The sequence below is a fragment of the Zonotrichia leucophrys genome, chromosome 11 (genome assembly GCF_028769735.1).
Source record: "Zonotrichia leucophrys gambelii isolate GWCS_2022_RI chromosome 11, RI_Zleu_2.0, whole genome shotgun sequence".
NCBI lineage: Eukaryota > Metazoa > Chordata > Aves > Passeriformes > Passerellidae > Zonotrichia > Zonotrichia leucophrys.
The window spans coordinates 13,881,169-13,896,810 of NC_088181.1; the positions used below are offsets into that span (position 1 = coordinate 13,881,169).

At 45.0% G+C, this 15,642-nt stretch overlaps 2 protein-coding genes across 6 annotated transcripts in view; one reads left to right on the top strand and one right to left on the bottom strand.

Annotated features, from left to right (window-relative positions):
* Nucleotides 1–9,447, top strand: part of MYLK3 (myosin light chain kinase 3) — a 41,083-nt gene extending 31,636 nt beyond the window's left edge. For 4 of the 5 annotated variants that reach the window (XM_064723420.1, XM_064723419.1, XM_064723418.1 and 1 more), the window contains 6 exons: nt 203–344; nt 1,441–1,511; nt 2,893–3,021; nt 4,037–4,189; nt 6,688–6,820; nt 7,734–9,439. In XM_064723420.1, coding sequence (XP_064579490.1) covers nt 203–344; nt 1,441–1,511; nt 2,893–3,021; nt 4,037–4,189; nt 6,688–6,820; nt 7,734–7,805 — 700 coding nt within the window. In that variant the 3' untranslated portion in view covers nt 7,806–9,439. Of the gene's footprint in view, nt 1–202; nt 345–1,440; nt 1,512–2,892; nt 3,022–4,036; nt 4,190–6,687; nt 6,821–7,733 lie in introns of all 5 variants that reach the window. The other variant, XM_064723416.1, reaches the window with a different exon arrangement.
* A 6-nt stretch (nt 9,448–9,453) lies between these two features.
* Nucleotides 9,454–15,596, bottom strand: ORC6 (origin recognition complex subunit 6). Its single transcript, XM_064723430.1, has 7 exons — nt 15,501–15,596; nt 15,001–15,130; nt 14,074–14,237; nt 12,927–13,016; nt 12,030–12,142; nt 10,727–10,798; nt 9,454–10,377 (listed from the first exon to the last, which is right to left on the bottom strand). The coding sequence occupies exons 1-7, from the start codon at nt 15,563–15,565 to the stop codon at nt 10,211–10,213; spliced, it is 801 nt and encodes a 266-aa protein (XP_064579500.1). The 5' UTR covers nt 15,566–15,596; the 3' UTR covers nt 9,454–10,210.
* Nucleotides 15,597–15,642: the final 46 nt, after the last annotated feature.

Below are 15,642 nucleotides of genomic sequence, written 5' to 3' on the forward strand. Positions count from 1 at the left end.
CACCTTTCCTATTTCTGAATTTAGACTGATACCTAATTTTAAGAGAAATAAGTCTCTTGAAGTCACTGAGGCTGCTGATACACACTTTATTTTGGATGTTTCGTTAGGACCCTCAACTACAGAGCCTAATTCCCAATGTGGAATTAAATTGGGCTAATGTAATATTTTAGGGTTTTTAATGCTTTTCTGTGTGAAATTTTAGTCTTGATGGTGGGGAATTATTTGACCGGATCACAGATGAAAATTACCACCTGACAGAGCTGGATGCCATCCTGTTCACCAAGCAGATCTGTGAAGGAGTCCACTACTTGCACCAGCATTACATTCTCCACTTAGATCTGAAGGTCAGTTGTTTGTGCTCTCTGTGCTTTAGTGTCACAGACATGTTTTATGAAAAATCCTTTCCTTAGGATTTTTTCTCCTGAGAAGCTGAGAGGCCTCAGGAACAAAATGCAAACAGTGATTATCTGCTGATGTGGAATGCAAAGGTGCATCTGTGACTGGTCTCGTGTGGTTGTTTCTAATTAATGGCCAATCACAGTCCAGCTGTCTGGACTGTCACAAGCCTTTGTTATCATTCTTCTTTTTCTATTCTTAGCTGGCCTTCTGATGAAATCCTTTCTTATATCCTTTTAGTATAGTTTTAATGTAATATAAATCATAAAATAATAAATCAAGCCTTCTGAAACATGGAGTCAACATTCTCATCTCTTCCCTCATCCTAAGACCCCTGTGAGCACCACCACGCTTTAGTGGGGCTACTTTAGGCGCCACAGAGTTTCTGATCACTGAGGAATAATGTCTTATTTCATGAAGTCATGTCATAAAGGAATAGAATTAATGGCTGCAACGAATGGAGCCTTAGAGATTGATTGCTTTTTTTCCAGTGTCTGTTCAGTAGCTTGCTTGGAATCACCAGGATTTTGGGCTTTTGCCTTTCTTAAATCAGAAGCTTTTCATTCTCTGTAGCATTAAACAATTCCCTTTTATCATGGATTTTAAAAAAACCCACCCAAAACCTCCTTGGCTGGAAATGCCCACAGTCTTCCCTCTATTTCCCCTACCCTTTTTAACAGTGTACAAATACCTGTTCAATCATCTTCTATAGTTTGTACCTTTTACTGCCTGGAACCAACCTGCAGCAAAATTGCAATTTTTTTCTAATAGTCCCTTAATAATGGATATTTTTGAACAGAAATACAAATTGGTTTTTTCCTGCCTGTTTAAATAGCACCTTACACAAATGACATTAAACCAGGCTGGCTCATAGACAGTTCTGCAGCTGGACCCCATCACACCCCATCCCCACCTTGAAAAACATTCTCATTGGAAAAAAAAATTGAGTGCATTTGTGCCTTTTATGGAGGGAATTTTATACTATTTTTTGCTAGATACTTCTCTCAAACATTTAACTCAAAATACCCTCTTCTCTTTTTGTAGCCTGAAAACATCCTATGTGTAAATCACACAGGAAACCAGATTAAAATTATTGACTTTGGATTAGCAAGGAGGTAAGAAAGTTCAGTTGTGAATTATATTAAAAAACAAAAGCAAATCAAACTCACCAAACCAAACCTCTGACATATTTCTGGTAGTTCTTTGGTGGGGGGTTTGTGTTTTGATGGCTCTGTAATAATTCTGTGTGAATGAGTTAAGCATTTTGCTTTTGCAGGCATGAGTTTTCTGCTGTGTACATTAATTATCTAATTGCTTTTTCAAATAACATTTCTCTTCAATAAAGCTTTACTACTGTTCTAATTATCTCAAAATTATTCCCCATGTAGAGCTTTTACTCTAGGGACTCTGTGAAGGCTCCCAGAGACTTCATGACTGCAGGGTTTCATGGTGCAGGTTCTAATTGTAGAAATTATCTGCTAAACTCTTCAAGTAGTTAAGTTGATTGAAGGTAAAAAAAATGAAAGAAAAAGCATGTTTGAGCCATCTCATGTGAAACAGGAAACCCTCAGAAAAATAGGAAATTCTGTCCATTCTTTTATTTTGCTTGCATGAGTTTAAAGAAAAGCAGTGAGAGCATAGGTCAATTGCCCTAGAATAAAAAGGAATTAATTCTACTATTATTAGGACAGTAAGAACAATAATATTTCCCTAATTATTTTCTAAATCCTTTGAGATTTTTCTTCAGCTAAAAGCTGGTTCATTCATGCATATATATATTTATGTGTTTGTATAGAGGTGTCTGTTCAAGGACTTTGTTTCCATAAAATACTTGTTGAAGAAAAAAAAAAAAAGTACATTGAGTTTGGGGTTTTGTTTGGTTGGATTTTTAATTGGGAGGGCAGTTTTGCAACAAGATCATCCAGGAAAATGGGATTTCCAAGCATGCTGTAGTGCTTTGTTCTGTCTGAACACAGATGTGGCTCCAGCTGCCCTCAGTGGCAATTATTACTGCTTCAGTTTTGTAACCTTTCCCTGTTTAGCAGTAGCAAAAAGAACAGGGTCATTTTCCCCATACGGGGTCACTGTTCCTTGTTCCCAAGCCCAAATAATCCTCTGCAGTCCCACCTCAGTTCTATTGAGTTATATCTGTGGTGCAGATGTTCACCCTGAGCTGTAGCTGGGGACATCCCACTAATCCAGTGCCCTCCAAATCTTGTATAGTCAAAACTGCTTTGTTTGTTTTATGGGTTTTGGACAACATCTGGAAAGCATCCTGTGGTGTCCGGCTACCACGCTTTGGGGGAGCCCTTTGCAGGGTTTAGTGTCCTTGTTCTTCCTCGTGGCTTTGCTCTGGCAGAGGGACAATGATGGAATATTCCCTGAGGTCACCCCAGAGCTGCCCTGGCTGCCAGCACTCCCAAAACTGTGCCTTGCTGTTCCCTGGGGGATGAGCTCCCAGCTCCTGACTCATGGCTGGCTCTTCTCCTGGTACAGGTACAAACCCTGTGAGAAGCTGAAGGTGAATTTTGGGACTCCGGAGTTCCTGGCTCCCGAAGTGGTGAACTACGACTTTGTGTCCTTCCCCACGGACATGTGGAGCGTGGGTGTGATCACATACATGCTGTGAGTGCCCAGGGCCCTGCAGGCCAGGCTGCAGCAGCCCCTCAGCCCCCCTGGCTGAGACCAATCCTAAGGAATTCTGCTAAAACCCCCAGCTTTCCATACAGGGGCACCTTGCTGTGTGTCCAAAGGTCTAAACAACAAATGAGCCTTTGATAAATATGTAAATGTTCTTCTCCCTTATCATCTTACTTAGATAAGGTGATGGTAAATGGGCCAGGTCTTTTTCTCACTCTGAAAAGTTGCCCAAAATATGTGAGAATTTTAATTTTTGAGGACTTGAATTAATTTTTAAATTTGTAATCTGATCATTTTAATAATCTTACACTTGGTGTGCATCTGCTTAGGAGAATTAATATGATCTGTGTTGGGCCATGGGTCTGAGAAATGACCTGTCCTGAACAGGGCTAAAACTTTTCCCTGACATCTGGATGGCAACCATGGACAGCTTGTCTGTCCAAAGTCTCTGCCTTCTGATGAGCTTGTTTTGCATCCCAGAATCTTTCACAGCCACTTTCTGTGAACTGGATCCATTTCTGGTTTAAATTTGTATGTTAGGCAAAACCCAACTGAATGAAGTAATAAATGGTGGAAGCAATAAAGATGGGCTTAGAGACTAACTGTAAAAAGTAATTTATTGTTCAGAATTGTGTTTAATTCAAGCCACATAAGGATATGGCCCCCAGTTTGGGAAAGCTCTTGAGTCCCTCTAGCTTTCCTAGCTGGGAAGGCACTGAAGCATGTCCCTAAATCCTCACTGAATCCACTCCTTGGGGATCTATTAATGGTGCTCCCTGACCTGAGCGAACTGCTAGGGGGTAACACTAAATTACAGCACTTAATCTCCCCAAACTATTGCCTTATCCTGGCAGGGACTGAGAAATGGAACCCTCCATAGCTGAGAGCTTTTTCCCTCCATAAGATAACAACAGCTACAAAGCAGAGGAGTCATAGAAGGAAAACCACACCTTGCATATGATAACTGCTCTTCTCCCCCACCCCCTCTTTCTTTTTTAAGGCTTAGTGGCCTGTCCCCATTCCTGGGAGAGACTGATGCTGAGACAATGAATTATGTAGTCAATTGCAGCTGGGATTTTGATGCAGAAGCATTTGAACAGCTCTCAGAGGACGCCAAAGACTTTATTTCCAGACTGCTTGTGAAGGAGAAAAGGTACCTGGGTCTGATTGTGAGAACAGTGGCACCAGTGATATTAAATTCTTACCAGCCAGTTGTTTGGATTGCAGCCAACAATGAGAAATTGCTGTGTGACATTTTTGTGTGCTGGCTCTGGGCAGTTCCTCAGTGATTCAGAAGCCCCTGTTTTAAAGCAAAGTGTCTGTGCACCCTGACTGAAAAAAGTTGCTTTTCACAGTAGCATCAATACAGGCAGAACACAGGAAATCTGGAAGGATTTGCAGTATAGGAATCTGTCTCTAAAGCTTTTGCTTCTCTGAGCAAAAACTATTTCTATTGTTGGTTTGGACTGTCACAAGCCTTGACAGAAATTGCAAAAATGCCTCTTGAATGCCGTGGAGGATAAATGGAAGCTGCAGCTGTGAAAATGTGTATTGTTCTCTTCTAAAGTGGTCTACAGGCTTTTGGGAGATATTAGGGAGCGTTTGGGACTTAACTCTGCTTGTGGCTTCTCATTCTTGGCTCCACTGAGATCCAAAGTGATTGCAGATATGAAACAATACAGAGAATGAGGATCATATTGATGTCAGACCATGGCTGGGGGGTTGGCTGGGAGAACAGAAATTTTTCTCTTGCTGAGTAGTGATACAAAACTAATCAAATCAGGAAATGATGCATACAGTAAAACAGATTGTGTGTTTGAGGGGAATTCAAAGGAGTGCTTAGAATATTAACAGCTTCCAGATCATTACCTAAATCAGACAAATCAGTTCTAGTACTAATTCCATTTTGAACAATAGGTTGCTATGAAAAACAAAGAATTAAGTGAAATTTAGCATATTGCCAGCAGGAGACATCTAAGGATTTTTTCTCAGACTGTAATGATGATTTGCTGTGAGACTGTAAACTTTGGAGTCTTCAATTCTTCTGTGCAATGGGATTAGGGTGTCCAGAGGCACCCTCTCAAGTCTGGTTAGGAGCTGTGAATGAAGTGAGTATGTGAGAGAAGTGTTGTCAGTGAGTGGCAGAGCAGTGATCAGCTGGCCCCACTGTTCACAAGGTGAGGCAGCCCCTGCTCTCCTGCAGCCCTGCTGGGACCCTGGCTCTGGCCTTGGACAGGACCTGCAGCCCTTCCCTCCCTGACTGCTGAAATCAGGCTGGGCAGGCAGGAGTTGTCTTTTCACCAGCTCAGAGACAGCTCAGAGCTCAGCAGTTAGATATAGGCTTTTGATTTGAAAAAAGGCAAATTAAACTTTGTTCTCAACAGCTCTACCTTAAGATTTCCTCTGTTACCATATACTTCCCAAACCTTTTAGGATAGGCTGTGGCATTTGGGCCCATTGTTGGATGTCAGGATATTAAAGTATGCTTAACTTGATCCAAGTTTAGGGTGAATAGACAATAGTGCTTTTTAAATATGAGGCACAGAATAAGCTTTTTAACTACGAGGCACAGCTAGTGCTGTCAGGACAGACAGATAACACCACAAATGTTACTTTTCTGTTAGCAAAGTTCTGAATTTGCATAACGAAGTGATACATTAACCTAAGCCCAGCTCAAGCGAGGCACTGCCGAGGCAGCGGCAGTCAGTCCTTCATCCCGCTCACCCCTCCTGCTGGAGAGCGCAGGATGCTGGCAGGATCCGGGCACCGGCATTGTACCGTGTTCGTTCATTCGGGAGAGTTCCTTTATCCCTAACTGGCCTGGCTTAGGGCAAATTTGGGAGAAAACCCCCAAAATGGGGCCCCTCCAGAAAGCAAACCTACACGGCCCCTTCCCCCAGCCGGTTTGGGAAGGATTCCTCAGAGAGAAGTGGAAAGAACCTGTTTATTTAACAGGCACAGCACCCCCCAGCACACAAAATGAACAATACCGGATGGCATCACTCTGTCACCACTCTAAAAAAGATGACAAATTCAGAAAGTCTCTCTTGGGGGTGGTCGCTCTGTTATCAGTCCCTCTGGCACTGGGGTAGCTGCTGCAGGCCACAGGGTGCAAACTCTCGATGTTTCCAGGACCCAGATCCAAAAAAAGGGAAAGGAGAAACAGTCCAGGGAAAAATTTGGACTGCTTAGCTACTGACTAATGAGCAGAAGCAAAAAGCGAGAGCAAAGCAGGAGCAAAGCAGAAGCAAGAGCAAAGCGAAAAGCAAAAACTGCACTAATGCACTGTCCCGTCTGTGTCCCGCCAGCCGTGGGGGAGCGGCTGATAAGAAAACCAAAACTTTCACTGTTCAGAGCCAGTCTTGGAGGCACAGAACATGATATCCAGCATAAAGAGAACACACGGATGGGGATACAAGCATCAGAACGTCACCCAGGACACTAACAAAGAGGAGCCCGGGCCCTGAGGAGGGGAGCAGGGCGCTCTCACGAGATCGGGAGCAGAGGGCGGTCTCCAGAGATCCGGGAGCAGGGTCACGGAGCTCTCGGTCTCGGGAGCAGAGGGCCGGGTCTCACGGAGCTCTCGGGGTCCTGAGAAGGGGAGCAGAGGGCCGGCCGGGCTCTCACGGAGCTCTGTCCCTCTCCCCGCAGCTGCCGGATGAGCGCCACGCAGTGCCTGAAGCACCAGTGGCTCTCGGACCTGCCCGCCAAGGCCCAGCAGTGCAAGCTCCGCCTCAAGTCGCAGCTGCTGCTGCAGAGCTACATGGCCCACAGGAAGTGGAAGGTAAATAATTCTGCTTCCACAGGGAAATCACACCGCAGGCACAGCCATTCCCTCCGGTGTGGTGGCTCCCTGGTGCCCACAGGTTCCTTGGCTGTGAGTACCAGTTATGAGGTCGGTTTTTACCTGTAAATGAAGTGTTTGGTCATGCTTCTATTTCTTGTAAGTTTGGTTTCAGTTTTCACGCTGATTGGTGTTTTGAAGTTTTTTTACATCTTTCTACATGTTCAGAGGCTTCACATGCTACTTAATGTTAAAATTTCATTGTCTTTACACTTTTCCATTGCTAGCAGCTGCATTGATCTGTTGTCACTAAGGAGTAGGGATGTAACTAAAGGCAGTTTGTGCCTCCCTCTGCAGAATGGGAGTGTGGGAGAGAGGAAACATACCTAGGCTTAAACTCATCGAGAGAACTCTGCAGGATCTTACTGATAACCCCAGGCTCCTTCTGAACTGTGTTTATGAAGTGATAGGTAATAATTTGTGTTTGAGTCTCTATTTGATTGTAGATAATTGATCCTAAAAGGTGCACACGGTGATCTTGTTAGAAGGAAGCCTGTGGAATTGTGAGGCAAACTCAGGATCATTTCCTTCTCTTCTGTCACTGGGGAGTTGCATTTCCTTGGCAAGGAAATGCAACTTGCACTTCTTTCAGTCCTGCACTGCAACTGCTTGCTGGCAAACTTCTGCACTTGCATTTTAAAGATGACACAATCTAAAGACCTATCCCTGTACATTTACAGTTCATAATAACACTGCAGAACCTCACAGTGCTGTGCAGGAACCACTGCAGCCCACACAAGCTTGGGTCACTGCAGGGAAATGGGTTTACCAGGAAGAGAAATCCCTGGCAGCTGCAGAAAAGTTCCTTTGCCTTGGTTTCACTCACACTTGGACTGTTCTGTTCTGTTCACAGAAACACTTTTATGTGGTGGCTGCTGCTAACAGGCTGAAGAGATTTCAGAGTATGTCTGTCAAGCTTGCATGAGCTTGTGTGAACCTCCTCCACTCCTGGAGATGGACATGAGGCCATGGAAGGAGGACTCAGTGTCTCCAAACATTTCTATCCCTGTTTTATAACCTAAGGTTTTGGGACTGTCTTCCTCAATTATTTTGTGTGTTAGTGCTGTGGTTCCAGAAGAACCTTAAGGAAGAAACACAGGATTTCTAAAAGCAGAAGCTTTTTTTTTTTGTTTGCTTTTACAAGTTTTTAGTTGTTCTATAGAGTGGTGGAAAAACGTGGCTATTACTGGGGCTGACTTCTTGCTGAAGGCTTTGGCTCTGCAGAGTATTGTTGGTGTGTCTATAGCAGAAAACCCCTGGCAGTTTTCTGGTCTCTCACACCAAGCATGGGATCTCTAAAGACTTTTTCCTGACTGATGTTTGTGAGTTACCAGCTTTAGAGAACTGCCACGCAGTGGCACAACTTGGCCCTCAGGTGTTTGTTACTTAAACAAAAGACACAGACATTGTTTTCTTCTTTATTTCTTTCCAAAAGGTAATTTTCCCACAACATGAAGATGCTTTAGTGCAACTCCACCTTGGGTGGTTTTGGTTTGTTGTTTTGGTTTTTTATTATTCTATAATCTCCTTTAAAAAATAGTCACTGCATAGTTGGGAACTGTGAGGAACCCTGGTTTGAGGTAACTTAAGTCAGTCCATTGCTGCTGTTTCCTAGGGCAAGTTGAATTGAGCTGAACTGACTGAACTTCTGGAAGGAGATGTGTGAAGATGCCATGCATACAAATCACCTAATGACTGTTGGGTCTATGCAAAAAGACCTCATGTTGTACAGAAAAGAGGAGAGTTACAGAGATTTTATGTTTTTAAAACTTGTAAGTGCTTTTCATTGTCCATGACTGCAGCACTTACATTGCTAAGTTCTAGTTTGAGGATTTGTTTCTCCTCTCTGGAAATTTTAATGCAGTATGAGAAGCTGGTATGGTGTGACATGCAAAACAGGTTTCATTTCTGATAGGTTCAGTGACAGGGAAACAGTGTGTTGCCAGACTCTGCCTTTAGTCCAGTTAGGAGGTTGAAGCCCTTTTTGCCTCCCTCATTTAGCTCTTGAACAATAAACTTCTTCTTCACAATATTAACTTATTTTGGATTTTAAACTCTTTTCTTATGCATAGAGTGAGAGCCACTTAGAATCTCTCAGATAAAAGTACAATATTATTTATTAAACCTGTGATTTCCTGTTCTGGATTTTGCAAAACTCAGTGTGAACTGGATGGGCTCTTAGGAAAAATGGAAACTAGTATTACTGAAAGTAGCTTTCCAGCAAAGGCACCTGTGGAGTTCCTTTGAACTTTATGGACTTTGACACCCCTTGAATTTGCAGAAGTGTTGGTTGCTAATGATGAGGTTTGTAAGACTGCATTACTCTGGTCTAGCTATTTTTTCCACTCAAGTGCTTCTCACTTTGCATAGTCCTGACTTTATTTGCAGCATTTCCAGAATTGGGACAGAGAAGAATCTTGATAATTTATCACCTTCTATGAAGGCCCACTTTTGTTCATGTTTTCCTTCCACAGTGTTTCTGCATGCTGAATGTCATTGTATTCATTGCTCTGTATATTTCTGAATTAATACTAATAAATTTCATGGAAGTGGAACAAGAATATTCATCAGCATTGGTTTAAGCCCTGCTGCCAAACAAACCTGAAAGTATTTCTGGGTGGGTCCAGAGATACAGGCCAGGCAGAAAACATGCAAGAGAAATGGAACAAAGGCCTCTTCTCTAAGCATATGACTGTGAGACACAAAAAATCTGTTGCCCACTCAACATCCTTTTCCTCTGGATATCTTAATTCTTAAGGCACAGACATCTCCATGTTTCTTATTTTGCATTCCAAGTACCTGTGCCAAGATGATGTCATAATACAAAGCTTTTCTTTCCAGTACTTTTGTTGTTTCTTGGAATATTTGGGACCCCTTACAAAAGCACAAGAGATTTCATTCCTATACACAAGAAAATAAATCAAATTCATTGACTGAACAATATTTATTTAAAAACCCGAAAAAACCTAAAAAATAAGGCTTTATTTCTCTGCTGGCTTTGCAGTTTAACAAGGCACTGTTAGTCCCCTTCCTCTTGTTTCACTGACTGCTTCCAGCCAGGGGCCCAAGGGCCTGTAACTTATAACTTATTTACACTGGAAGTAGCATTAGAATGTTATCTGCTTCTTGCAGCAAGAGAAGGAAGCTATTCTACCCCTAATGCCTGTGAGCAGTCACACACACTTCCTGTAAAATCCCACCACTCCATGGTGTCATTTATTAAAAATAACATTCTTAAATACTTAAAACCTAAATCAAATCAGCTGTCTGCCAGGCAGCCATCATTCACATGCTACTGGATCTCTTGTTAGAGCAGAGGGAGAGTTAAAATCAAGAGCAAGCAGCAGTTACATTGCTGGGTGGCATTACCGAGTCACTACTCTTTGTCTCTTGTGCCTTAGCAGCATTTTCCAGGATTTTCTTTTTCCATTCCTCATAGTCCTGATTCGTTTCAGTCTTTGGCTGTTTACATGGCAGTTCCTCATCCTCTTCAGAGCCTGTGAGGAGACAAGAGAGCCCATGAGAGGCCATCATGGGCAGCATGCTGCTGGGGATGGCAGGCAGTGAGCAGAGGGACAGACAGCAGGAAGGACAGCACAGCTGTCCCTGTGGGTGCTGCTCCCCTCACCTGCAGGGACAGTCACCTGTGTGTCTGCACAGAGCAGCTGTCCTTCCTTCCACTGCACTATCCAGGATAGGCCCCTGTGTCCTGCTGCCAGCTCCCTGTGCTCCACAGAGGTCTGAGAGCACCATGGCCCATCACACACACAGCTCCAACATGGGCAGCAGGAAAGCTCAGAACCACTCCAGGGAGGTGATTGTCTCTCACAGCTAAACACAACTCACCATCCTCCTGCTCACACTGCTCCAGGGTGCTCTGCAAGCTCTCAGGTGTCTCTGCAGCCACTGGAACTGCCTCTAAAAAAACAAGTAAATTGCTTTGATTTGAATGGTATTTGGGGCTCCAAGGGTGGCTTAAATGTGAATCTTGGACAGCAGTGCCACCTTCCACAAGTACTGTTGTCCAGTCAGAGCAGTTCCCTGGTCCTGACTGATGCTCAAGCTCTACAAGAGGTGCCAGCACTTCAACTGACTGGCTGCTTTAATTAGCAGGCTGCTAATTAGCAGCAAACTGCTGCTGCATTGGTAACCACAATGATCCACCATGTTCATTGCCCCGAACCGCACTGCTACCCTTCCAGGTCACTCAGGCAGGATTATCAATTATTTCTTTCCCTTCTATTCCATTCCCACTATTTTCATAGATACCCACAACAGGCAAGAGGCTGTGCAGGTGTACAGATGCACACTCTTCCCTGAATTCTTCTGGAAATTCCCAGCTCTCTTTAGTTGCTTTAGTGCTTGGGTAATGTTTGGGTTTTTACAGGGCACATGCCTATGAGAAAGTAGCAGCTTTTGGGGTAGATTCAGGCAGCATGTTGAAGAAAACATCAGGGAATGAAGACACAGTGAGAGAGCATAACTTTCAGTGGGAAAGTAAAAAATGAAAGCCTGGGAAAAGAAAAAGGAGAAAGAGGAGGCAGCAGAAATACAAGGACATTAGGGCACATGTTGTATTTCTCCCCCACAAAAGGGAGCAGAGAGAGCTGCAGGCTCAACAATGGACAAGAAATATTCCTGACATCTGCCCAGTGTATGAGGAGGGTTGGTGCCAGGGAATGGCTGAGTTGGTAGCAGAGCAGCAAGGCTTCTGCTTGTTAATCTTGCAGTGGGGGAAAGGAAAGCACAGGAGTGAGTCAGCCTGAGAAGATGTTTGTGGTAACTTGTGTGCCAGGTTGCCATGTTAACAGGAGGCAGAAACCAGGCAAGAGGGAGGAATCCAAGATAGGTCAGGTAGTATGGGAGAAGCAAGGAATAAATTGCAGCAGCAAAGACTGGAAAGAGCAGTGAGCATTTGAGAAGAGAGGAAAATATTATTTTTGTCCTTGCCACTTTTTCCCTATTTTTGTTCTTGCTAAGCTATGGCAACTTCTCCAGAAGCAAGGACTGGGAGTGGAAGTGGGCTGCAGGAAACATGTTGGAATGGAATGGACAGACAGATTTGGCTGGAGGGGGACAGCTGAAAGTGATCAGACTGAAATCACCAGTGGAACAGGATGGGGCACTGAGGCCAAAGCCAAAAACTTACTGCTGAGCTGCTGGCTTATCTTCTCCAGCTGACTGCACAGCCGGTCAAATATTGCTTTTTTCACTCCAGATGTAGCCACCATTTTAGTTTTGTCCACTTTTAGCTTCAAACACCTACAAGAGAAAGTTATCTCTGTACAAAGCAACACTCCAGCAACTATCACTTAGGTGAGGTGGTAATTACTGTACCCACACTGCCTGTGAGAATGAGCAAGGCAGGCCTGACTTTTTGTCCCACCTATCCTTGTGTTACTCAGAAACAAATCTGGTTAAAAACCAGACCCCTGCACTACTCAGTCAATACAGCTCAATTGAAACTCAGGGTGAATTCAACTTACATAACATAAGGAATTGTTTTAGGAAAAGGTACAGGGAAACCAGGACAAAATGCCACTGCAACAAAGGGCTGAATGTGACTGAATGTGTCAAGAGAGCCCTACACAGCACCTGTACTCTGAATAAGACTGTCACAAGGTGTAATGCTGAGGGAGGAACATCTTTATATACAAGCAAATTCTTCCCAAGTGCTGGCTGAGTCACACACCTCTCTTGGCTGACATGGGCCTACAGCTCTCAGAGCCACCTCCCAAATGCTGCAGCACCCTCATGATGGGATGGTGTAGCTCTTGGGGCTTTTCCTTCTTCAGAATGGCTGCTTCTTGGTGCTCAGAAGCCCTTCTTGCACCTTGAGCAGCATTTCACCAGAAGCCATGTAAGTTTTTGCTTTGTGCAGTGCACACTGAAGACTTCACTATGAGGAAAGGCCTGGTTTGCTCCAGCTTTGCAGGAGCAGGGCAGCAGGACATGCTAAGCAAGACCCTGAGTGAATGAGCTGCTGCACTGGCTGGTGTGTCAGCAGGTATTTCATTTCACCAGAAGGTCTCTGGGCTGCACTCACCTGCATGCAGTGCACAGAGCAGCTGTCACAAACAGGGGCTTGGAGAAATCCAGGTCGGCTCGCTGTGCTTCCGAAAGGCTGCGCTCGTACCTGGGAACAGCAAGGGGCACTGGGGCATTTGCCTCACATGAAACTCTCAAATCCCTCTGTCACTCAGAACAGGTCTGCTGGGCCACCTGGGCCTCTGCAACCCACTCAAGACTCAAGCAGAAGCAGCTGCTACTGGCTGAGAGGAGCAAACAGGTGAGGGGGTTGGAATTGCCGCCTCTTCTGGAATTAGAGGTGTTTTAAACTGGGGATCTGGAGTAAGGCAAGTCACTAAAATCTACTTCTTGTGCTCCCGATCCACACAGCACTTTTAGCTATCCCTAACATCTTAAAATTTACAGTGAGATGTTTTCCATAAATCCATCCTACAATAGAAGGCAGCATTACAGTTTCTTTGTTCCCCGGAATGTTACAGAGAGAAAGGCTTATAAATGGAAAATGACAAAGTGGATATGCAGCACTGAAAAATGTCATTTTTTATTGTCCACCTGCCCCAGGCTACTTTTTCCCAGTTTGTATTAAGTGCCACCAAGCAGGCAGAGCCTTTGTGCACTGACCTAACAGCATTAAACATGTGCAGCCAGGGGGACAGCACTGAGCTCTTCAGGGACTGCTCTGCTCAAAGCAGATCTTACAGAATGGGAAATTTTAGTTAACTCTGCTGAATCTTCACTGAAGTGTTCTAGCTATTGGTTTTACAGTAGAGTGATGTGTATTTTAAGAGATGTCTATCCCCAAAAGGGACGATTTATTTCTACTGAGCTTTACTTCTGAACTGTGCCATGATCAGCAGTTAAATGGATGACAGTGTGATGCTATGGGCAAATACAGAGATTTAGAGTCCTATATTTTTTACACTATTCCCAGCTGAAAAATTCCTAGTTGGACAATCAGTTGCTGAGATTCACAGACTAAATCTTTCTAACAGATATTCTAAAAAGTGGCCCAGCTCATGGCTGGATTTTCAGTGCTGAGAACTCGCCTCAGTGCTCCAATCAGTAGGAGATATCTGGCCCTTCCAAACATCAAGCTCTTTACACAGCTGAAGAGCTAAGAACCCTGCTTGTGGTTCCCAGCGTGCCCACAAGAGCTTCCTCACCTCTGCAGGATCTCTGAAGCCATGGTCACTGCCTCTGAGCAGCAGAACTGCACAGCCAAGTCTCGCATCCCCAGCCTTTGGTTCACCCCTAGCAAACACTCCAAAGACTTCATGGAGCTCTGGTAGGTGGTCTTGTTCAAACCAGAGAGTTTGACACAATAGCTCTGTCAAGAAGACAAAGACAAGCCCCAAGAATTAGCAAGAATCCTTTCTGACATCTTAATCAGGCAACGAACACAACCATTAAGTTCAGTAGCTACATTAAACAAATTTGTGCAATGAATAATTTATGTTTTCACTGCACACAGAAAGATTAACCACCTAGGAATGCCACATCTTTTAATGCAGTGATATTTTTAGGCTGTTTCGCTGGAAGTAAGGTTTGACATTTCCATACATGACATGACCCCTTTATCACAAGGTAATTAGTGACAAAATTACCAAAGCCTGGTTTGAAGACATGAGCAACACTTTCATGGAGTGAGGTCCAATTAAATTCTCCTCTGCTGTAAATGGACAATCATAAATAGGTTATACCAGGCATTATTTTGACAGCTCAGTGTTGTTCACCTGGCAGATTTACAGGTACCCCTACAGTAAGAGATTTCTTAGAGCAGCTGCTTTCTTCCCACAGTAAAAGAGACAGATCTTAAATTTAACATCCTTGTTGGTAGTCCATTTGTTACGACAAGAGCTCAAATTCAGTTGATGCTATACCAAAGCAAGCTCAGTTAGTGAAGAGACTATGATGGTGATCTCAATTTTCACTGTTTCAAACTGAACAGTGAAAGGTTTACCACAGCAAACTGTGGGATTTAGGGGAAAGTTAGTTATTATTTCCTATTCCTGCTCCCAGCACACACTAGAGAACAGCGGTTTTGTGGAGTCAGACAGAATGCAGCAGCCTGCCCAGTCACACTGCCTTACTTTGTCAACCGGTTGTTTCATGAAAGCCGCCGCCAGGTCCAGGCACATTACAGCGCTGCTCGTCGCCGTCATTTGAGCCATTAACCCCGTGCACTTCACCTGCGACAGCCGCAGATACTCCTCAGCTTTTCTGCAAAACACCCAGAACGCAAAGCCCTCGTCAGAACCACAGCTACGAGGCACAATGTCCCGCAGGAGCCGAGCCAAGGTTCGGCAGTCCGGCTGCAGCCCGGCTTGGGGGCCCGGGGTGCTGAGGGGGCACGGCCGCCCTGCCCTGATGCTCAGCAGCGGCAGCCGCAGCTCTGCAGGGCAGGGCCGCCGAGGCTTCACCCAGCCCGCGGCTCCGGGGCTTCCAGCGCATCCACCAGAGCCAAGGCGGGCGCTGCTGCGGTGCCGGGCACGGCGCGGGAGAGCGGGTCGGGCGACCCCGATGGGACCCACTGGCCTAGGCAGGATGAGCGCGGAGGGGGCTGCGGGCAGGGCAGGGCGAGCGGCAGTACCTGAGCAGGGCAGGCTCGGCCAGGCCCAGCCGGGCCGCCATGGCCCGCACGGCCCCGCGCTCCATCGCTCGCCGCGCCTGCCGCGCTCGTACCCCATTGGCCGCCCGCGCCGCCAATCACCGCCCGCTCCGCCAATGGGCGC

Coding starts and splice junctions, on each gene's coding strand:
- ORC6 (XM_064723430.1), bottom strand. CDS start 15,565: ATGGAGCGCGGGGCCGTGCGGGCCATGGCGGCCCGGCTGGGCCTGGCC. Junction 15,131..15,500: donor GCCGAGCCTGCCCTGCTCAG/GTACTGCCGCTC, acceptor GGTGTTTTGCAG/AAAAGCTGAGGAGTATCTGC. Junction 13,017..14,073: donor GCTTCAGAGATCCTGCAGAG/GTGAGGAAGCTC, acceptor TGCTGTTCCCAG/GTACGAGCGCAGCCTTTCGG.